The following is a 23,329-nucleotide window of genomic DNA, read 5'->3' as shown; positions in this document are numbered from 1 at the left end:
GCCTGGCTTTCCTTGGCATCCATTAATACACGTTACTGCACCATTATGTGGTTATGTCGAARTACCTTTTATTTTTCTTGACAATAGCGGCAGTAGACTAAAGACATCAACGCGCTCATTGGGCTTGAGGTCTCTACACAAATTTCGTATGGATTCGCTTTGGATTGGTCGACGTGACCTCCTCGCGTCTGCCTGAGCGTGCACTATTCGATATTCCCGTAGGTTAAGATTTGCGTAGAGGCCGTAGAGGTTTGTCCCTAGTTACCATAGCCACAAAGTCATACACCCCGCCCATTTCTAAAATGTTTTTTCTTAACATGTGTTTTTAATCCTAACCCCAYTGATAACCGTATGCCTAACCATGGCCTTAAATTAAGACCAAAAATATRTGTTTTATTTYCATGAACCTTTACAATATAGGCACTTGACTTTGTAGCTGGGCTATCTAATGGAAATCGTGAAAGAGGTTCACCCACTCAATGGTTTAAGTAATTTGCGTTGTTTTGGTCGTAGTCTGACAAAGAGAACTAGCAGACAGAGAAAGAAGGAATCAAAAGAGAATTTCACATTTAGTGGAGCTGTAGCATGACTATTTTCAACAAAAAAATACATTTGGAATAGTCTTTCACGTCGTCRTCAGCCAGCAGGGACTATCGACAATTGCTTCTGTGTTTATGGGGGCGAAGTTGTCAAAGAAACGTCGGTGCGTTTCTTTCGGCYTGAAATCGGGAATTTTGTTCATTTGTGTCCGATTTGAATGTTGGTCGGTCTGAGACTGGGAGCCGCCATGGCTGGTGCTGTCGGATCTTTTAGTGTCAATATAAKAATATGAAGATTAGCTATTGGACCTGATATTGTTTTATTTTGAGAATCATTCAACGTAAGCAGACTTGTCGTTCATGCCATTGTAGGCAGCCTATTCCTCTTTACCGCTGTGTTTTTTAATGGACTGGCAACTTTGAGAGGCCCAATTTATGAGACACCTGGCTCAGGCCGTTATTTTATAGAATGCCTTTATAAGGTTAGCCTAGGTAAGTGAAAGGAACATACAAAATAAAAGGGATGACAGATTATTGCTGAATGTGGCTGGACGACAGCTCGAGCCCAGACACAGCTGACCGGTTCGAAATTAGTTTGCTAGTTAGCTGGCTGGCTAGCTCGTGTTAGAACGATATAAGAAGAACCAGAMCTAACGTTATATCGTGGAATTGGCTACCAATTTTCTTTTAACATTTATAAAAACAACGCATTCTACAGAGGACAGTCAAAGACTAATAGAACGGGRAAAAGTACGATTCGACTGAAGACGAAGCAGGGATATCTTGGATTGGAATATGTCGGGTCGGCCCAGAACCACMTCATTCGCAGAGAGCTGCAAAGCAGTGCCGCAGCCCTCAGCATTTGGCAGTATGAAAGTCAGCAGTAAGTATGACCATAGAGCTAACATTTTCTCTGTGCTTTTTTTTTGTCATAATACTCTGCTGCTGCTGTTATGATACAAGGGCAAATATTTCTCTCTTGGAGTGAACTAAGCCTAATTCACATTCAATACTGAAATGCCATATGGGTCCATGCATAGAATAACCCCATATTTTCAGACAGTAACGTTACTCTCCCATTCACTGTCCAAGGCATTTGCTTAGTTAGCCGTTGTCACATAGTTAACCGTTGTCACCTAGACCCAACTAGTGCGCTTAGAGCCTCCGTCTGGTATTTTACATGATGTTATTAGCATATGTCTGTGATTATACAAAATTTAAATGGATGGTAAGATACCATTGGATCTTTCCAAATGATCACTGATGATATTATTATCGACCATAAAATAGCCTAAATGCAAAATTATCTTTGCTTGTAGTGCTCCATGTGTAAACTAGTCAAAATGTCTCTGGCAGGAGGAGTGATCACTGCATTTGAGCCATCCCTCTAGTCTAGACTAGAGATTGACCCCTTGATTTTTGGGAGTACTGAAACAATGGATTGGTGAAAAAGCTGATGGGGCATGCCAAGAGATACACTGTCATGTTCGTTCCTCTCATTCCCCACCCTGCAGCTCTGAGGCAGGCAGTCAGACAGACCAGGGGTAGTGTTGATCGAGCACTCTCGGGGATCGAGCAGGGGTAGGTTAAACATGGCTGGTCAGATGAAGCCTCGGGGCTGCAGAATAAATCCAGACCAGTGGACTTAGAGGTGACTGTCCACTGGATTGGGGAGCCTACAGTATGTACTGCAGGTCGGTTTTGCTATTCTGTTGGGTCAGGTGGGACCCACAGTATCTGACCATTGGTCTTTGACAAAGAGTTTGTGAAAGTGGGATAAAAACCTAAAACGTTGYTTAACTTTTCCATAGGATTCCATTGTAGCTCCATGTCATTGTACTCAAATCTAATGCCAATATACGATTGCTTGGTTCATCAAAATAATAACTGTCACATAGGAGCATAAGCCTTTAACTAAATTTATTCATTTATCTAAATTCTATCAGTACTGGATGCTTTGGCTTCATAGGTCTAATTCTAGTAAAGCTTCAGCATCTGGTAAATGAGGCTAGTTCTGACTAATACTACTATTGGAGCTTCACACACAGCCAGCCAGGTCACACAGCTCATTAGCACTTTGTTCAGCTCAATAATTGACAAGTTGCTCAGCGGATGGAGTGCTGCTGGCCCCTGCTCTGCCGTGCAGCATCAGCAAACCCCAGGCAATGGGGGTAGCACCGGGACTTTCTGRTTGGTCCGCAGCATCTGGTGTCTGCCTACATCTCTGAAGGTATCTATGGTTGGTCATATGACTCCACACAGTCAGTCCTCCTGACCTACTAGCGCTTTTTTAAAATGTCTGTCTACTGAGAAGCCTGGTCAACCCTTGGAGAGCAAATAACATTATAAATAGACCAAAACCAAGTTCCCATCTTTGGAGAGTCATCCTGTTAATGTGTGCACATAAGATGACAGTGGGCTATGCTCTTTTCTCACACATCAGTGTAGAYTTACATGTAGGGTTGCACATTTTGGGGAATATTCAGAAGTGAAAACCTTCCGTGGGAATTAACGAAAATATATGGGAATTAACGGAATACAGTGGGGAGAACAAGTATTTGATACACTGCCGATTTGCTGGTTTTCCTACTTAACAAGCATGTAGAGCTATGTAATTTTTATCATAGGTAGTACACTTCAACTGTGAGAGACGGAATCTAAAACAAAATCCAGAAAATCACATTGTATGATATTTTAAGTAATTATTTTGCATTTTATTGCATGACATAACTATTTGATACATCAGAAAAGCAGAACTTAATATTTGGTACAGAAACCTTTGTTTGCAATTACAGAGATCATACGTTTCCTGTAGTTCTTGACCAGGTTTGCACACACTGCAGCAGGGATTTTGCCCACTCCTCCATATAGACCTTCTCCAGATCCTTCAGGTTTCGGGGCTGTCGCTAGGCAATACGGACTTTCAGCTCCCTCCAGATTTTCTATTGGGTTCAGGTCTGGAGACTGGCTAGGCCACTCCAGGACCTTGAGATGCTTCTTACGGAGCCACTCCTTAGTTGCCCTGGCTGTGTGTTTCGGGTCTTGTCATGCTGGAAGACCCAGCCACGACCCATCTTCAATGCTCTTACTGAGGGAGGGGTTGTTGGCCAAGTCTCGCGATACATGGCCCCCATCCATCCTCCTCAATACGGTGCAGTCGTCCTGTCCCCTTTGCAGAAAAGCATCCCCAAAGAATGATGTTTTCCACCTCCATGCTTCACGGTTGGGATGGTGTTCTTGGGGATGTACTCATCCTTCTTCTTCCTCCAAACACGGCGAGTTGAGTTTTAGACCAAAAAGCTCTATTTTTGTCTCATCAGACCACATGACCTTCTCCCATTCCTCCTCTGGATCATCGCTGGTCATTGGCAAACTTCAGACGGGCCTGGACATGCGCTGGCTTGAGCAGGGGGACTTGCGTGCGCTGCAGGATTTTAATCCATGACGGCGTAGTGTGTATATACTAATGGTTTTCTTTGAGACTGTGATCCCAGCTCTCTTCAGGTCATTGACCAGGTTCGCTGCCGTGTAGTTCTGGGCTGATCCCTCACCTTCCTCATGATCGTTGATGCCCCAACGAGGTGAGATCTTGCATGGAGCCCAGACTGAGGGTGATTGACCGTCATCTTGAACTTCTTCCATTTTCTAATAATTGAGCCAACAGTTGTTGCCTTCTCACCAAGGCTGCTTGCCTATTGTCCTATAGCCATCCCCGCAGCTTGTGCAGGTCTACAATTTTATTCCCTGATGTCCTTACACAGCTCTCTGGTCTTGGCCATTGGGAGGGTTGGAGTCTGTTTGATTGAGTGTTTGGACAGGTGTCTTTTATACAGGTAACGAGTTCAAACAGGTGCAGTTAATACAGGTAATGAGTGGAGAACAGGAGGGCTTCTTAAAGAAAACTAACAGGTCTGTGAGAGCCGGAATTCTTACTGTTGGTAGGTGATCAAATACTTATGTCATTGCAATAAAATGCAAATTAATTACTTAAAAATCATACAATGTGATTTTCTGGATTTTTGTTTTAGATTCAGTCTCTCACAGTTGAAGTGTACCTATGATAAAAAATTACAGACCTCTACATGCTTTGTAAGTAGGAAACACTGACAATTTTGCAGGTTATCAAATACTTGTTCTCCCCACTGTATATGCAAATTAATATTAATACCATTTAAATGTAGATGCTTTTTGCATTGGATATAGAAACATAAACCTTTTTACCTTATCATAAGTAGACATAATTGCAAATTATGAAATCCTTCCAATATAAATAAAAAAGCAATTTAGTTATGAATTGAACTTTATTCAGTTGACTCGTCACTTGGGATGATTTCACTGAACAACAAAATAAAGGGAATATTGAATGATCCCCAAATGATCCATCGCATCTCCCAAAAACGTTTTCAAAATACATCTGTAAAATKATTGTCTAGAAACTAAAGCTTTGGTTGTCTTCCTCTCAGGCTTCCATGTCTTCTCCCTGGACCTCAATGTCCACCACATCTTCACTGTCACTTTCCAACCTTGTTGAGGATGGCTTGTTGTCAGGCTCAAAAAGCCWAAAATTTGCCCAGATGGCCACCAATTTTTCAACCCCTGTATTGGTCAGCCTGTTGCGTGCTTTGGTGTGTGTGTTCCCGGAAGTGATGACACCATAGGCCTTGTTGATCTCTGCACCAGACAGGATGCTCTTGCCAGCATACTTGGGCAGTATGGATTTCTTCTCTTACATCTGCCAGCAGAGTCTGAACATCAGACAGGATGGCATTGTCTCCCTCAATCCGTGCAATGGCTACTGCTATAGGTTTCAGGCTGCTTACCACTCTCCCAAAATACATCATCCAGGAGGATCCTCTTGATGGGGCTGTCCATATCGGCAGACTGTGATATGGCCATTTCTTGGAGAGACTCCTTCCCCTCCAGGAACRGGTGTTGCTGGGCAGCTTCAATGTGGTGCTCTTATTCTTCTCACTTTGCTGCTATAACTTGATGACCCTTCACATACCTAACCATTTCYTTGTCTCTCTTGTAGAGTGTATCCATTGTTTTCACTGCCATGATGTCCTTGAGGAGCAGATTCAATGCATGAGCACCACAGCCAATGGGTGTGATGTGGGTGAACCAGTTGAATGCACAGCTCGAGCAAGACATTCATCAGCATTTCTCTGACTACGTTCCTCCATTGAGTCAAAAAAGCTTCTGATTCCAGGAGGACCATGAGCTGTTGCTATCGATAAGGTGTCTGATTCATCATTTTCACCTCGAATATAAGTCGAGGGACTTTTGTCAGAGGTTGCTTGTTGTGAGAGCTGAGGGAACTTTATGCACTTGGCCAGATGATTCTGCATCTTTGTTGCATTCTTCGCATATGACTTGGCACAGTATTTGCAAATGTACACAGCTTTTCCTTCTACATTAACTGCAGTGAAATGTCTCCACACATCAGATAGTGCCCGTGGCATTTYCCTGTAAAGATGRRRRAAAAWRRGWKWAAAAAAAWAWATACATTCCATGTACAGATAAATAGTTAAGCAGTTAGATTAAACAAGTCCTTTGTAAGATACATGTTTTAAAATTAAACATGTATGGAAACGGGTGAATTAACACTCCTCAGTTAGCAGGCTCAAGCAAGCTAAAACCCACATGGTAGCAAAAACTAACTAGCAGAAATTGTTAAATTAGAAATGATTTAAACACATTTTGCTGTAGGCTAGTATTTACTAGTTAACAAAAAATCATGTATGTCATATAAAATATATTCACCCCACCCAGTATTGTAATCAAAACTTACCAGAAAGCATGTAGTCCTTGGCTTAGACAGTGTAGTAGTGTGGGCTCAATAGCATCTCATTAGTGTGCAAGATCTTGAGAATCAGCTGTACATGTGATGGAAGAATGCACTGTGCATGCAGAGGGTTGCAATTCTATTGAATTGGGGATAGTTTAACCAAAATAKGYCACAAGACCTTGTGTATCCCACAAAAAATGTTCACTGTTATAAGCTAACTTTTKKGATTTTAAGCAAAATTCCCCATATTCCCGGGCTTAACTTCCCATGGAAAATGTCCATAAAAGTTCCAACCCTTTTGCATCCCTACTTACAGGGCTTGACAAACTTTTTAGCTACTTGTCTTTGAACTTTATTTTTTTTTTTTTACTTGTCCAAAAGCTCAAGTCGCTTGTCCACTTTACAAAATAAAATACATTAGATGTTTTACCATAGAGAATCAGCCAAAAATGTAGGCAACACTCTGCCTATTGGCTTTTTTTTTTTAAGGCTCTCCTGGAGGATGGTTGGCCACCCGTGGTAGCCTATAACATATTGCAACATTGCAATTACAACCAAATACTTATGTCTTTATAAAATAATTCCCTCCAGGGCTCGAAATTAAGGGAGTCCAATGAGGCTGATGCAGCAGGTCAGACCGTTTAGCTTAACATGTTGATACATATTTATTACTTCATATTATAAGCTCAACAATGYGCACATGGCTGTAGGCTATGCGTGAATGTTCCAAAATGCAATAAGGGGGAAAACGCTGTCCCAAAAGCGCACTGCACGCACAATCTGTTTAATGTGACGAGATGAAAATATCCTTTAGAAATTAAGAAAGAGGGGAGTTTTAAAGATGCATCAACTAGTATGGGTTACTAATATGACTTGAATTATGCTTTTGGCTGCTAGACAATAAAATAAAATAAAGTTGATTTTGAAAACCAATGGAACATGAGAAAATGCTGGTTTCAATGGCATATTAATCAAGTATTTAGACAATGTTAATTATCCTTCATTATATTTGTCAAATATGACTGGCTTTTAACCTATATTTATGTAATTAAAAGGCTCATATCAGCATCGCTTTGGACATGAGACTGTAGCCTACACTTTGAAATGTAGGCATTCTTAATATGAAAAAAGGATTTGAATATTCTGATCAGAGTAATTGTTTGATATTGTGATTTTTGTGTGTGTGATTTATAGTTATTTAAAAATATATATATGTATGTTTTACTCATCCAATCAGAGAACTTAAATCTATATTTTTCTTGTCCATTTTTTTTTTTGTCTCGGACAAGAGGACAATTGTTAATGTCGAGCTAGGTCTTGGTGTTTGCTTGCTTGCTGATGTACAAATTAAAGAACCTGGACAAAGATGTTGGGAAATGGCTCACCATATAATGACCTTTTTAGCCCCCATTTGTATTCGGAGAAGGCTTTGCCCCATAGTGGTGTATTACATAGTCTATTGTGTACTAGCCACCGCAGAAAAGGAAACATGGACCAAGGAGGAAATGGCAATAGGGATCTGGAGAAGAAAGYGTCAGATGTAATGTCCAGCTGGGGAGAGGAGGAGAAGGAGGATGTGAGAATGGACGAATGACTGGGTGGTATGCGGGTGGGTGAGGTGGTGGCATTGATCAGAAGACTGTTAATTAGACGTGTTCTCCATCATTTACAAGGGACACGTTCATTAGGCACCAAACGGTTGAAAACGGAGTAAACCCTAATCTTGGCAGCAGGTAGCCTAGCGCTTAAGAGTGTTGGKCCTGTATCCGAAAGGTCGCTGGTTGTAATCAGCCCTTGAGCAAGGCAGTTAACCCCCAACAACAACTGCTCCCCAGGCGCAAATGACGAGGACGTCGATTTAAGGCAGCCCCCCTCACCTCTCTGATTCAGAGGGGTTGAATTAAATGCGGAAGACACATTTTTGTTGAATGCTTTCAGTTGTTCAACTGACTAGGTATCCCCTTTCCCTAAAGCGGGAGGAACTTCCTGGATCTGTCCAATTAGAAATGTTAATTTGTTTGCTATGGTGTGTCCTACTGAACATTAAACATGGTAATGAAGGTCCGATGACATGCCTTGGGCTGCGTTTACTCAGGCAGAACATTTCTGATATTTTTTTCACTAATTAGTCAGCTCTGAAAAATATCTAATTTGAAAAGACYTGATGTGATTGGTCAAAGGACAATTTTTTTCACAATAAATTTGAAGATCAGATTTGGACTGCTGGTGTAAACACAGCCTTGGTGATGCAGTTAAAACAGCTGATAAAGAACCCTAATTGATTTAGGAGTCTACTAAACGTAAGTTTAAAGTCCTCAGCTTCTTGGATCTTATGAGAAGACCAAAGACCACCACATTTTCAAAAATAGCCTTTTTATGGTTTGTTCAAGTCATCGTATATTATTTACACCCGTAGCGCCAACTCACTCCCCTCTGAATGGATTACATTCGCTGTTTGTTCTCAGCAGGCTTACTACGGCCCGACTGTCACGAACATGCCAAGGGCCTTGTGACCAGTTCAGTGGGTTTGTGYGTCTCCTCTGGTGTCCTGTTTCCTTCCTGTTGCTGAGCTACTGCTGCTCCGGCGTCAGAGCTTCTCCCCGTGGCCTTTAGGATTAACCCAGCTGTTAAGGAACCGCAAATGAATCAGGGTACTTATTGGCGGTTGTGCCACCGGCATACATATATTTGACTCGTGCACATGATAGTCTTGACATCAGCTAATGTAGCCATAAGAAAAGTATAGCTGAGTATACACATTACACAATGTCGAAGAAAAGCGTTTGGGGAATTTTTGGTGGAGCAGTTACTGCATTGCATCCCACAGGTGTTAAGCCCTTGGTCTCAGTGTGTGGGATATGTCTGTGTTTATTTCAAGGGATTGGCCTCACCTACAGGGCAGTATTTTGGGCTGAGTGTGTGTATGTAGCAACAGTGAAGCATCCTCCGCTTATAACACTACACTTAGTGGCACGGGTGCTCTTTCCCTCCCTGTTGTGTTAAACCGCACCTTATCAGAGGGAATCACGTGCTGACTCACCGTGGCASAGGCACTATGGCAACCTACAAACCAAGCAGTGTTAGGATACATCCTCACCTTGGTGTGGTTTGTGTTGGAGAAGGAATGCCAATGTGCCAACACGTTCTCAAAAAAAAGAACCTGAAATTCTATGAATTTCTGTCAGTTGATAGCTTATGAGTATTGATCATCAACATTCTGAATGAGGGCAAGAAAAAAGGCTGGCCCCACCCATCTCTCACAGCTAAACTGAGAAAAGTTTAGGGAATTGGATGCAAATAGCAATACTCTCTTTAAAATAAAAAAAATGGTGGCTCTGTATGAAGAAGGTTGTTCACAGCATAGCTCCGTGTGTGTGTCAGAGAGAGGGTGGGTGGAAATGTGCCTGTGCTGTCACAGGCTGTGCTCTGACTCATCACATAGCAAAGTGCTGAGCAGGTTGCTATCAGGCTCCTCGTATCATCACCTGGCTCTCCAAGGAACAGCCCTTGATCCAGAGGCCCTAATCAAACATGCTGGAGGGCAACGTTGAATACTCACACACCCACGCCTACAGTAGTGTCACTAACTTGTTTCAGTTCTTTTCACACACACACACTAGCTTTTGGCAGTATTGTGCTAAGACACAAAACCACAAGCCTTTCCTTTACAGGATTCCTCAAGCAAATCAAACCCTCATTGCATTCATCCCCTCGCTACATTGAAGTGACACATCATTCCCTGTGGATAAGGTGTCGTGTGCAATGGCCTTCACCTTCTCCCCAGTGCACTGCCGTGCTACAGTGCGTGCAGAAGGTAGTCCCTTGTAATATAACGGCTAACCGTATAGTGCTCAGGCCCTGCAGGCCTGCGCTCCAATCGTAATCGCATTCCTCTTTCTGTCTGTGTGAACGCATCGGTCTCAGTCTGTCTGCTGAACGTGGCTGCTGGGAACGTGGCCCCAGTTCTGAAGAACTGGTATTAGCAGCAACATGATGCAGCTGCAAACCTAAAACAGCTTGTGGCTCGCTTGCTTAGCTCCTCTGAGGAGTTTCCAAAGCAGCTAGCCAAGAACAAAAAAGTATTTAGCTTTTATCCCCTGCCATTATAAAGATTCTTAAAATGCAATCTATACTGCAGTCAATGACTGTACTCTGTGTATGAAGGGTTGGGTAGGTTACTCTCTAAATRTAATCTGTTAGTTGCTAGTTACATGTCCAAAATTGTAATCAGTAATGTCATTTTTGGATTACCCAAACTCTGTAACGTAATCTGATCACTGTTACTTTTGGATTACTTTCCTTTAGGCATTTGAAGAAAACAAAAATGATCAAACACATTTGGTGTGTCATCATAACGGTCTCTGACTTGGGCCTTGTTTCAACGCTGAATTTAATGTCATTGAGAAACAAAGGTGCCATAATGCATCCTTTCTGAATTTAATCCAAGAAGTAATCATCTAGTTTTTCAAAAGTGTCTGTAATCTGATTACAATATTTTAGCTGGTAACGGAACTGGTTAGTTGTTTCATAGTCAGATTACATGTAATCATTTACTCCCCAACCCTGTGTTTGTGTTAATCGGAAGACCGTTTTGATTGCGAAGCTTGTTTTCGAGAACTGAGTGACAACATGGCAGCTGTGTCTTTGAAACCAGATCTCTATCATGTCCAACCTAAGAGCATCATGTGTTGTCTGTGTACGCTTGTTTGCGCCGCTTGCAAGTCTGTGTGAATGGTTCTCTACTTGCATCCCTCCCTGCGTACATTTGACAATGTGCGTCTGGGTAGTGTATTGACTCAGTGTTGATAATGGTAGCCAGTGTGATGGTATGATGATAGTGTGAGTCAGCGTATAGAAGGAAATGAAAGGCTTTGATGTAGCTGTTGACGTGGGCTGATCCTCTGGCCCCTGTAGGGAAGGGAAATGGCTCATCACCAGCCAGGCTCTGGAATGTGCGAGGAAAGTGTAGGCATCTGTGCTCAGGACTCAGTACTACCAGGAACACATTACACAAGTACTGCAATTCAAGAGGTTTCGCATTACCTTTCCATTACACAACTCTGAAAAATGTCAAATTAAAAGTTGTAAGATGCCAGGCTTTCACTTGTAGTTAATAGCAGAATGTTGGGCATTCCATCAAAAGTGTATCAGTGACATAACAATTTCAAACGTAGTATTAAACCCAGTGATAATTAATGGGGATAACATTAATCTGAAGTTAACATAATATGGCAAGAAGATCCTGTGATACTGAGACAGTTCTGTAACTGTCTGACTGTCAATGAGGCAGTATCTCTGTCTGTTCAGCAATAGGTACTTTTTCTCTYTAGACTTGAGACAGTCTAAACTAAGCCTTTCCAATCTAAGCCTTAAGGGTGTCCCACAACAAGGGTTGTAAACCTGTTGACAGAGCAATAATACTAAACCCTTAGAGCTCTGTACCATTTCTGCTCCATCTGGTCAATTGTTTCCTGTTTTCTGTGAAGCTGACCCTCCATAACCCACATCCTAGCCCTGACTTAAATCCTTCCTCATACTAGGGGTAATTTCCTAGAAGGAAATGGGAAGCTGTCAGTGTTAGGGGACGTCCCCTCTCCTGCTATGCTAAGGCCAGTTAGTCAGTCCCCTGTAGGAATGAAGGGAGGGTTGGGCTGTCAGTAGACCATTAAACTAATGCATCCGGTCATGTGATCTGTAGGCTAGCCTAAGCTGTGTTAGTATGAGTATTCGAACTGTACTATTTGTGATGTGAATTGAGTATATAGTATGTCTATTGGTCATAGTATAGATATAGTTAGTATGCCAAAAGTTCCCGGATGTCGTACTAAATTGGCCGAAATACGAAGTGTACATGCAGTGGATACTTTCTGTGCTTTTAGGGCCCATAATGCAATTCTTCCAAAAGTGGGCGTGGCTTCACAACGTTTTCAGATTTGAAGAAAATGGTGGAAAATATGCAGCCGAAGTCCAACAAAAAAAGCAGATACAAATTAATTGCTTTAACTAATTATGCTGAGCAATGTAATAAAGTAATTACTTTTCAAATAAGTTACGTTACACGTTATGTTGGCTGACAAATCGTTAGCTACGCTATCCTTACGAACCGCATAGCATTGCAGCAGTAGATACTGGTATGTTAGTTGCCTACTAATACATCGAACTTGCCAGGCAGTATATTAACTATCTGCTATCTAACTAACTAACCAATGTTTATTGACTTGATTATTCACATCATTGTTAGCTAAGGGGTATAGTCATTGTTCATTCTGGCTATTTACTCCAATTTCGGAGTGCACTCGCGCAGAATAACTGATGAATTTATGAATGCTCAACACCTGTTGAATATGGCCGGTGTCGGCAAAAAAAGCGTAATTAAATTGTTGCCAGCAGCACAGTTGGTCACCAATGCTCTAGATAACATGAAAACAGCCTAACCAGCTCTGCTAGGAAGAGTAAAATGGTCAGTGAGGTGTTCTCTCATTTGTGTCTGGAAGTAGCTAGCCAACGTTAGCTAGTTAGCTTGGGTGCTTAACTGCCATTGAACGCTCGGATCAACCCTTCTCCTCGACCAGAGCGTCCAGTGTGCGCTCTGAATGCTCCGAATTTATGAACGGACAATCAGACAACGCTCTGGATTCACAAACACCCAGAGCGCATTCTGGCACTCCAGATGGAATTTATGAACACAACCGAAATCGTAAAATGTTTAGCTAGTAATTTGTTATGCTAGCAAGAGGTTGCATAGCAACCGTATCAACTTCCGGTAGACAGGCGAAGCTCTAGTACGCTCAACTGAAACGATACCGTTCGTTTACTGTATACTAAAATGAACTAATAGTATGTAGTATACAGCATGTTATTATGGGTATTCGAACACAGCTCTAGTCTTACTCCTGGCTCTCAGCTGTTGCAGTGACATACTGCACAGTAGTCAAGTGATGGTATGGTGGTGACGACTGACTGGCTAAAGTGGATGGATAGACTGTCAGGGGCAGGTCCATAGAATATAATTACTCGACGGGATAAAAGACCCATCAGACCAGGGCAATTTGACTCCACACTCAGGCGCACCCATCGTAGAACATGACTTGAATAGGAATGTCTGTTCAACTAGTTGTATTTCTATGGTAGGAATCCAATTGGCCAGTCTATCAGACCCAATTTCTTCATGCAGTGCTAAACTGAGAGAGAGCAGCCAGTAGATAGATGGACTAGAGGATTATTGCACAGCTGCCAAGGGCGTGATGCAGCGGTCAGGGTAGGGATTTTCATTAAGGGCCTTTTGCTCTAATGTGCTTTGCTCTGTCACTCCTTTCAGACCCAGTGATGAGTACGGGGAGGTGTTCGAGGATTTACCACAGGGAGAGGTGTTGAGGCCTACTCCCTGGTGTCGGGTTTCTCTTTTGACATTTCGAGGATAAACAATGGTCACTCACGGTAGACACTGTCAAACGCATTAGGATAATGAAAAGGCTAGTCCAATCTAATCTCTGATTGTCACAATTTTTAACGTCAGTGATCACCATTATAATCAACATTGTCCTCATTACAATTCCATCCCCTGCAGTAGTAACATGGTGTCAGGCTTCCGGTTAGGTGCTTGTTCTCTTTGTGTGTGTTCAGAGGAAGAGGGGATGCCTAATTTGGCAGAACTCTCTGCTCTGTCCCGCCCTTCTCTGTCAGGCTTTGGCAGCTCTGACATTTTGCTCCACTTTCCTGCTACTCAGCAGAGAAAGGGAGGAAGTGTGTGACCTGGAGTGGTCCGACCCCCGAGACCAAATTCCCATATATTCTACCACATTACGAGCTCAGTGGGTTCCTATAGAGATGCAGCGTGTTCAGACAGGATTTGCACATTGATCGTGTATATTTAACATTTTGTTTGACTASTATTTCCTCTATCCCTTGACTTCTGACCCAGACGGTAGCAATGCTGGAGAGATTTCAGAGTTCAGTGCTGGATCCCCTGACGTAGCTGTGTTGGACCTGTTGTGAAATTCTGCTGCTGCACTGTCTCATCCCTCGTCAGGCCTCTGCAGTAGCCAAGGCAGTAGTATCAGAGGTCAGGTGACCCTGTCACTGTTAGAGGGGCATTAGGGCACTGTGTGTGTGTGTGCGCACCACAGAGATATGTAAGTGCTAGTTGTAAAACAGATTGCAGGGTGCTAAGAGGTCAGTGCTACACCAACACTCCTACAAGGTATAATCACTAGTATATATGCCTAGAGCTATGTCTTTAAAGTATGGTGTGGCCGTTTTTAAAGTGAATGGAAAAAAGAATCCCCCTCTATTTAACAAACCACCAAGCCAACTCGCCTATGTTCCTTAAAATATCTGAGATGATAAATGATCTCTAGTAAATTGTTGAGAGTGGCTGTCAGACCAAGGTCATGTTCATTAGGACTCACAACTGGAATGCTTTAAAACATTTTGCCAAGGAAAGCAATTAGGCTTTTTTTCTTATTCAACACGTCCAGGTAGTCCCTCCTTGTTCCAGAGTGTTTTCTGTTTATTCCGTTTGGTGTCTAATGGATACCCAGGCCTAATATTTTCCAAACAAGTAATGGATTTTAAACTTCTGCGCGTGTCTTCCTTGCAAACAGTGGCGTAGAAAGGCTCAATAATAATAATAGATCTTCTCCATTTCTCATGTTGCTAATTCCTATGCAGGGGGGACTCTGTGAAGTCACTCATGGACAGAGCTCCAGCTGTTCATGTGAGATCTGTTTTTTCCTTCATTATGTTTGAAGATCAAACTCCTTCAGCATATCATTCATTTTACGGAGTACTTCGCCACTGCTGTCTTTCATTCTYTTCATGCCAATTGGAATGTTGCATGACTACTGATGGGGMATGCTGGTGGAGTTTGCTTGCAGTTTTAGGCTGTATTAATGTCGTTTTGGCTTGTCAATTTCCAGAAACAGCATTGTGGTAGACTTCATGATGCACTTCTTAGAGCGTCCAACCACATTTTAGTTCGTAGAAGAGTAGTTTGTACTTTTGTGATTGACAGGTTCGTGCACTGCTATTGATAAAGCTTATAGTCAATCAATCAATCAAATGTATTTATAAAGCCCTTTTTACATCAGCCGACGTCACAAAGTGCTATACAGAAACCCAGCCTCAAACCCTAAACAGCAAGCAATGCAGCTGTAGAAGCACGGTGGCTAGGAAAAACTCCCTAGAAAGGCAGGAACCTAGGAAGAAACCTAGAGAGGAACCAGGCTCTGATGGGTGGCCAGTCCTCTTCTGGCTGTGCCGGGTTGAGATTGTAACAGTACATGGCCAAGATGTTCAACCGTTCATAGATGACCAGCAAGGTCTAATAATAATCATAATCATCATCACAGTGGTTGTAGAGGGTGCAACAGGTCAGCGACTCGGGAGTAAATGTCAGTTGGCTTTTCATAGCCGAGCATTCAGAGGTCGAGACAGCAGGTGCGGTAGAAAGAGCTTGTCGAAAACAGCAGGTYCGGGACCTGGTAGCACGTCCGGTGAACAGTTCAGGGTTCCATARCCACAGGCAGAATACTGGAGCAGCAGCACGACCAGGTGGACTGGGGACAGCAAGGAGTCATCAGGYCAGGTAGTCCTGAGGCATGGTCCCAGAGCTCAGGTTCTCTGGGAGGGAGAGCGAGAGAATTAGAGGGAGCATAYTTAAATTCACACAGGACACCGGATAAGACAGGAGAAATACTCCAGACATAACAGACTGATCCTAGCCTCCCGACACACAAACTATTGCAGCATAAGTACTGGAGGCTGAGACAGGAGGGGTCGGGAGACAMTGTGGCCCCTTCTGACGATACCCCTGGACAGGGCCAACCAGGCAGTRTATAACCCCACCCACTTTGCCAAAGCACAGCCCCCACACCAATAGAGGGATATCTTCAAACCACCAAGTTACTACCCTGAGACAAGGCTGAGTATAGCMCACGAAGATCSCCCCTCACCCYGGCACGAACTTGAGGGGGGCGCTAAACCCGGACAGGATGATCACATCAGTRACTCAACCCACTCAAGTGATGCACCCCTCCTAGGGATGGGATGGAAGAGCGCCAGAATCCTTGTGGAGAGAGGGGAGCCGGCCAGGCAGAGACAGCAAGGGTGGTTCGTTGCTCCAGTTCCTTTCCGTTCACCTTCACACCCCWKGGCCAGACTACACTCAATCATAGGACCTACTGAAGAGATGAGTTTTCAATAAAGACTCTSACATGGATAGGCAGACCATTTCWTAAAAATGGAGCTCTATAGGAGAAAGCCCTGCCTCCAGCTGTTTGCTTAGAAATTCTAAGGACAATAAGGAGGCCTGCGTCTTGTGACCGTAGCGTACGTGTAGGTATGTACGGCAGGACCAAATCGGAGAGATGGGTAGGAGCAAGTCCWTGTAATGCTTTGTAGGTTAGCAGTAAAACCTTGAAGTCACCCCTAGCCTTTTTAATAAATGTATTTTATTTAACCTTTATTTAACTAGGCAAGTCAGTTAAGAACATTCTTATTTGCAATGACGGCCTACCAAAAGGCAGAAGGCCTCCTGCGGGGACAGGAGCCTGGGATATAAAAATAAATAAATATAATATAAATATAGGACAAACACACATCACCACAGGAGCGACACAACACTACATAAAGAGACAKGAAGCCAGTGTAGAGAGGCTAGCACTGGAGTAATATGATACAATTCTTTAGTCCTAGTCAAGATTGTAGCAGCCGTGTTTAGCACTAACTGAAGTTTATTTAGTGCTTTATCCGGGTAGCTAGAAAGTAGAGCATTGCAGTAGTATAATCTAGAAGTGATAAAAGCATGGATKAACTTTTCTGCATCATTTTTGGACAGAAAGTTTCAGATTTTTGCAATGTTACGAAGATGGGGAAAAAAGTTGGCCTTGAAATAGTCTTGATATGTTCGTCAAAAGAGAGATCAGGGTCCAGAGTAACGCCGAGGTCCTTCAGTTGTATTTGAGACGACTGTACAACCATCAAGATTAATTGTCWGATCCAACAGAAGATCTCTTTGTTTCTTGGGACCTAGAACCTGCATCTCTGTTTTGTCCAAGTTTAAACGTTTTTAAAAATCCGCCGTTCACTTCCTTATGGCTGAAACACAGGCTTCCAGGGAGGGCAATTTTGAGGCTTCACCATATTTCATTGAAATGTACAGCTGTGTATCATCCGCAGTGAACGTTAACATTATGTTTTCCGAATAACATCACCAAGAGGTAAAATATACAGTGAAAACAATAGTGGTCCTAAAGTCAGTGSAATCTAGGATTGTTTGGTGCTCTTTTGGTTTGTGTTGAGGTTCATGCCCAGGTGTCAGCCATAAACGGTAGGTTAGAAGAACCAGTCAGATCTGCAAACAACAAAGAGATGGTTAAATGGCGATTTGGGACCGGTTGTTAGTGTTCGTCTTGGTCTGTCAACTCACACCTCCATTWTCATGTTGTCAAAAGTTGCGATGGCGAAGTGCAGGTGTTTAATTATAGCTGTTATGTGGGGAAACATTTGCTGCCTGCAGCGTTGCTTCAAAATAGGAACCRTACTAGAAAAGTGCTTAGCCGTTTGCAGTGCACCMTCCCCTATCTGAGACTAAAACGACATCCTCATTTCACCACAACCTTTACGCCKACACCTTTTATCCTTCTACTGTACTTTCAGGCTGTTGTCATTACAGTGTCTGCCAGARCCCRTTAACATGGGTACCCCTGCTCCTAGGAAATTAATCATTGCTAAAAAGTGGGTTAGTACAGCTTCTTATTTCTGGCTTACAGGCTTCAGTCTGAGCCTACATCTAGAGATGCAGTGATGAGAGAGGATGAGAAATGTTACAGCAGCTTCTTGGTGTAAAGATTGTGTGTGGCTGAATGAGTTGTCCTATACTGTATCTCTTGTGTGACATTGATTATTCTCTTTTCTTTCTCTCCCTCTCTCTCAGGAGACAAAGATGGCAGTAAGGTGACCACGGTGGTAGCRACCCCAGGCCAGGGTCCCGACCGGCCGCAGGAGGTCAGCTATACAGACACTAAGGTCATCGGCAACGGCTCGTTYGGSGTGGTCTACCAGGCTAAACTGTGTGACTCCGGGGAGCTAATAGCCATCAAGAAGGTTCTGCAGGACAAGAGGTTCAAGGTGAGGACCATTTCACTGCAGAGACGACTACATCGTAGAGTTTATTTTTAGGACTTCTTGTTGCACTGTGCGTTTTTGAGTAACGACAGTTCAGTATGACGTCACTGAAACTAGATCCCTGACTGGATTCTCACATTTTAATAGTGGGAATAGTGTTGATTTTTTTCCCCCCAAAAAAGTGTTTTCTACAATACAGTTGAAGTCGGAAGTTTACATACACCTTAGCAAAATACATTTCAACTCAGTTTTCCACAATTCCTGACATTTCATCCTAGTAAAAATTCCCTGTCTTAGGTCAGTTAGGATCACCACTTTATTTTAAGAATGTGAAATGCCAGAATAATAGTAGAGTGATTTTATTTCAGCTTTTATTTCTTTCATCACATTCCCAGTGGGTCAGAAGTTTACATACACTCAATTAGTATTTGGTAGCATTGCCTTTAAATTGTTTAACTTGGGTCAAACGTTTTGGGTAGCCTTCCACAAGCTTTCCACAATAAGTTGTGTGGATTTTGGCCCATTCCTCCTGACAGAACTGGTTTAACTGAGTCAGGTTTGTAGGCCTCCTTGCTCGCACATGCTTTTTCAGTTCTGCCCACACATTTTCCATGGAATTGAGGTCAGGGCTTTGTGATGGCCACTCCAATACCTTGACTTTGTTGTCCTTAAGCCATTTTGCCACAACTTTTTGGAAGTATGCTTGGGGTCATTGTCCATTTGGAAGACCCATTTGCGACCAAGCTTTAACTTCCTGACTGATGTCTTGAGATGTTGCTTCAATATATTCACATAATTTTCCATCCTCATGATCCCATCTATTTTGTAAAGTGCACCTGTCCCTCCTGCAGCAAAGCACTCCCACAACATGATGCTGCCACCCCCGTGCTTCACGTTTGGGATGGTGTTCTTCGGCTTGCAAGCCTCCCCCTTTTTCCTCCAAACATAACTGTTTGGTCATTATGGCCAAACAGTTCTATTTTTGTTTCATCAGACCAGAGGATTTTTCTCCAAAAAGTACCATCTTTGTCAGTTGCAAACCATAGTCTGGCTTTTTTATGGCGGTTTTGGAGCAGTGGCTTCTTCCTTGCTGAGAGGCCTTTCAGGTTATGTCGTTTTAGAACTCATTTTACTGTGGATATAGATACTTTTGTGCCTGTTTCCTCCAGCATCTTCACAAGGTCCTTTGCTGCTGTTCTGGGATTGATTTGCACTTTTCACACCAAAGTACGTTCATCTCTAGGAGACAGAACGCRTCTCCTTCCTGAGCGGAATGACGGCTGCGTGGTCCCATGGTGTTTATACTTGCGTACTATTGTTTGTACAGATGAAYGTGGTACCTTCAGGCATTTGGAAATTTCTCCCAAGGATGAACCAGACTTGTGGAGGTCTACAATYTTTTTTCTGAGGTCTTGGCTGGTTTGTTTTGATTTTCCCAGGATGTCAAGCAAAGAGGCAGTGAGTTTGAAGGTAGGCCTTGAAATACATCCACAGRTACACCTCCRATTGACTCAAAKKATGTCAATTAGCCTATCAGARSYTYYWAARSCMWKRMMWYMWTTTYYKGRAWTTTYCMAGSTGTTTAAAGGCACAGTCAACTTAGTGTATGTAAACTTCTGACCCGCTGGAATTGTGATACAGTGAAATAATCTGTCTGTAAACAGTTGTTGGAAAAATTACTTGCGTCATGCACAAAGTAGATGTCCTAACCGACTTGCCAAAACTATAGTTTGTTAACAAGAAATTTGTGGAGTGTTTGAAAAACGACTTTTAATAACTCCAACTTAAGTGTATGTAAACTTCCGACTTCAACTGTATGTCTTACTTTTATCCGTAGCTTATGTGAGCTCACATGTCTACTGTCATTCGACTGAAAAGACTTTAGGGGGTTAGTCAGGTCACTTACCGCTGTGAGACTGCTCTCTCGTGATCGTCTAGCACTGCCTGCCGTACCACACTGATGAGCGTTTGGTTCATCATCCTGGAACTCGGCCTGAGCATGATGCCCTCGTCCCCAGTGATGTGATGTCTTGTGAGAACACGCCCCTTCCTGTTGGAGCTGAAATGGGGCGGAGTCTCGTCCCTCCCTATTCCAGCTTTAGCTCAAGCATGGAGTTGTTCTTCATCTCTTCTATTGTCACACCCTAAAGGAAACTCAACCCATGGATTTCCTCAGTCATCATGAATGGACTGCATGTAGCCTACATTATGACTGACGTAACTGTGTTAAACAAGTGTTGCAATGGCTGCTCTGTGCCAGTGTTTGAAATAGCTTATAATGTGTGTCTGTGGGTAATTTGCTCCTTGTTCAGATTTCACTGACGTTATTTGACCTCCATTCAGTTATGGCTGTCACTGTTTTACAAACATCTATGATGGTTGTAGCTGGCCTAAATTAACCATGTGTGGGCTTCTAATTTAAAACAGTGACAAACTCAGTCTAGAAATTCTCAGATTCTTACCTTGAATGTTTCACTAACTGTGTGATGGACACCCACTTGTTGTGTTTTAGCTGTTTMCYAAACCTCTCCTCGAGTACCCCTTGCCATTCCACTTGTTTGATCTAATCTAATACTAGCACACCTGATTTAAACAACCAGCTGACCAGTTGAACCAGGTGTGCAAGTACTGGATTAGATCTAATAAGTGGAGCTGCTAGGCTGCGGGGTACTCAACGAGCGGTTTGGGAAACACTGAGGGCTTTGGGGGAGAAGTCTGGATGCTCCATGTTATGTTGTCTCTTGCTCTCTCTCTCTCTCTCCCTCTCTCTGAACAGCCATTTTCTCTAACCCTGGATCTGTCAGCCCCTATCAGATGCGCCTCAAAAGCCTTTTAAGACTCATTTAAGAGAGCCTGTCTAACTTGTCCAGAATCACTGGAAAGTTTCTTCTGGGAGAGATGCTGTCTGGGCGAGTGCAGCTTCTTTAGCCTGTTTGACTTGTCTAATGCTCGCAGGTTGTCAGATTTTCTCATTGTCTCATCTCGTCTTAGAACCGGGAGCTGCAGATCATGAGGAAACTGGACCACTGCAACATAGTGCGTTTACGCTACTTCTTCTATTCCAGTGGAGACAAGGTGGGTGGTTGCTGCTCATACGTCAGTCTGTCCGTCTGTCTTTGTGTGTTGTTGCAGGTGATGGAGACTCACTATTGAACTTGTTTTTGTTTGACACTGGCTAGGCTAAATGTTGCTCCTGAACTTCTGTTTCTCCCACTTATATTCTTTGACTTTCAATTGTGAAGATTTTCATATTAACTTAAGCTGTTTAGGTTTATACTCTTATATTGTTGGGATTAGAGCTAGCCCCATTTAGTCGTCTGGTCAATTGTTTGTTCGATTGGCTGTTGGTCAACCAAGATTTCTTTAGTCAAGCAGTAGCAAAAAAAATATATATATATATATATATATACACATACATATACCAGTCAAAAGTTTGGACACCTACTCATTCAAGAGTTTAAATATTTTTTTTAAAACTATTTTCTAAATTGTGACATAACACAAATTGTGACATAACACATATGGAATCACGTAGTAACCAAAAAAGTGTTAAACAAATCAAAATATATTTTAGATTCTTCAAAGTAGCCACCCTTTGCCTTGACAGCTTTACACACTCTTGGAAATCTCACAACCAGTTTCATGAGGTACTCACCTGGAATGCTTTTCCAACTGTCTTGAAAGAGTTCCCACATATGCTGAGCACTTGTTGGTTGCTTTTCCTTCACTCTGTGTCCAACACATCCCAAACCATCTCAATTGAGTTGAGGTTGGGTGATTGTGGAGCCCAGGTCATCTGATGCAAGCGCAAACTAGATGGGATGGCGTATTGCTGCAGAATGCTGTGGTAACCATGCTGGTTAAGTGTGCCTTGAATTCWAAAAAAMAATCAGTGTCACCAGCAAAGCACCATTACACCACCTCCTCCTTGTTTCACGGTGGGAACCACTCATGTGGAGATCATCCGTTCAACTACTCTGCGTCTCACAAAGACCCGGCGGTTGGAACCAAACCTATCAAATTTGGACTCATCAGACCAAAGGACAGATTTCCACTAGTCTAATGTCCATTGCTGATGTTTCTTGGCTCAAGCAAGTCTCTCCTTCTTATTGGGTCCTTTAGTAGTGRTTTCTTTGTAGCAATTCGACCATTAAGGCCTGATTCACGCAGTCTCCTCTGAACAGTTGCTGTTGAGATGTGTCTTGTTACTTGAACTCWGAAGCATTTATTTGGGCTGTAATTTCTGAGGCTGGTAACTAATGAACTTATCCTCTGCAGCAGAGGTAACTCTGTGGTGGTCCTCATGAAAGCCAGTTTCATCATAGTGCTTGATGGTTTTTACGACTGCACTTGAAGAACCTTTCAAAGTTCTTAAAATTTTCCCGATTGACTGACTTTCATGTCTTAAAGTAATGATGGACTGTCGTTTCTCTGCTTATTTGAGCTGTTCTTGCCATAATATGGACTTGGTCTTTTACCAAATAGGGCTATCTTCTGTATACCAACTCTACCTTGACAACACAACTGATTGGCTCAAACGCATTAAGAAGGAAAAAATTCCACAAATTCACTTTTAACAAGGCACAGCTGTTAATTGAAATGCATTCCAGGTGACTACCTCATGAAGCTGGTTGAGAGAATTCCAAGAGTGTGCAAAGCTGTCATCAAGGCAAATGGTGGCTACTTTGAGGAATCTCAAATGTATTTTGATTTAACAGTTTTTTGGTTACTACATGATTCCATATGTGTTATTTCATAGTGTTGATGTCTTCACTATTGTTCTACAATGTAGAAAATGGTAAAACTAAAGAAAAACCCTTGAATGAGTAGGTGTGTCCAAACTTTTGACTGATACTGTATATATCATGGCGTATAA

General features: G+C 42.6%; 1 protein-coding gene across 4 annotated transcripts in view; it reads left to right on the top strand.

Moving 5' to 3' along the window:
- Positions 1 to 500: 500 nt before the first annotated feature.
- Positions 501 to 23,329, top strand: part of LOC111970998 (glycogen synthase kinase-3 beta) — a 49,402-nt gene continuing 26,573 nt past the window's right edge. For all 4 annotated transcript variants that reach the window (XM_070445977.1, XM_070445975.1, XM_070445976.1 and 1 more), the window contains exons 1-3: positions 501 to 1,422; positions 18,263 to 18,456; positions 21,445 to 21,528. In XM_070445977.1, coding sequence (XP_070302078.1) covers positions 1,335 to 1,422; positions 18,263 to 18,456; positions 21,445 to 21,528 — 366 coding nt within the window. In that variant the 5' untranslated portion in view covers positions 501 to 1,334. The remainder of the gene's footprint in view (positions 1,423 to 18,262; positions 18,457 to 21,444; positions 21,529 to 23,329) is intronic.

The sequence above is a fragment of the Salvelinus sp. IW2-2015 genome, linkage group LG12 (genome assembly GCF_002910315.2).
Source record: "Salvelinus sp. IW2-2015 linkage group LG12, ASM291031v2, whole genome shotgun sequence".
Taxonomy (NCBI): domain Eukaryota; kingdom Metazoa; phylum Chordata; class Actinopteri; order Salmoniformes; family Salmonidae; genus Salvelinus; species Salvelinus sp. IW2-2015.
Note: the sequence above shows the minus strand (reverse complement) of the source record. Positions and strands in the feature narration are given on the sequence as shown.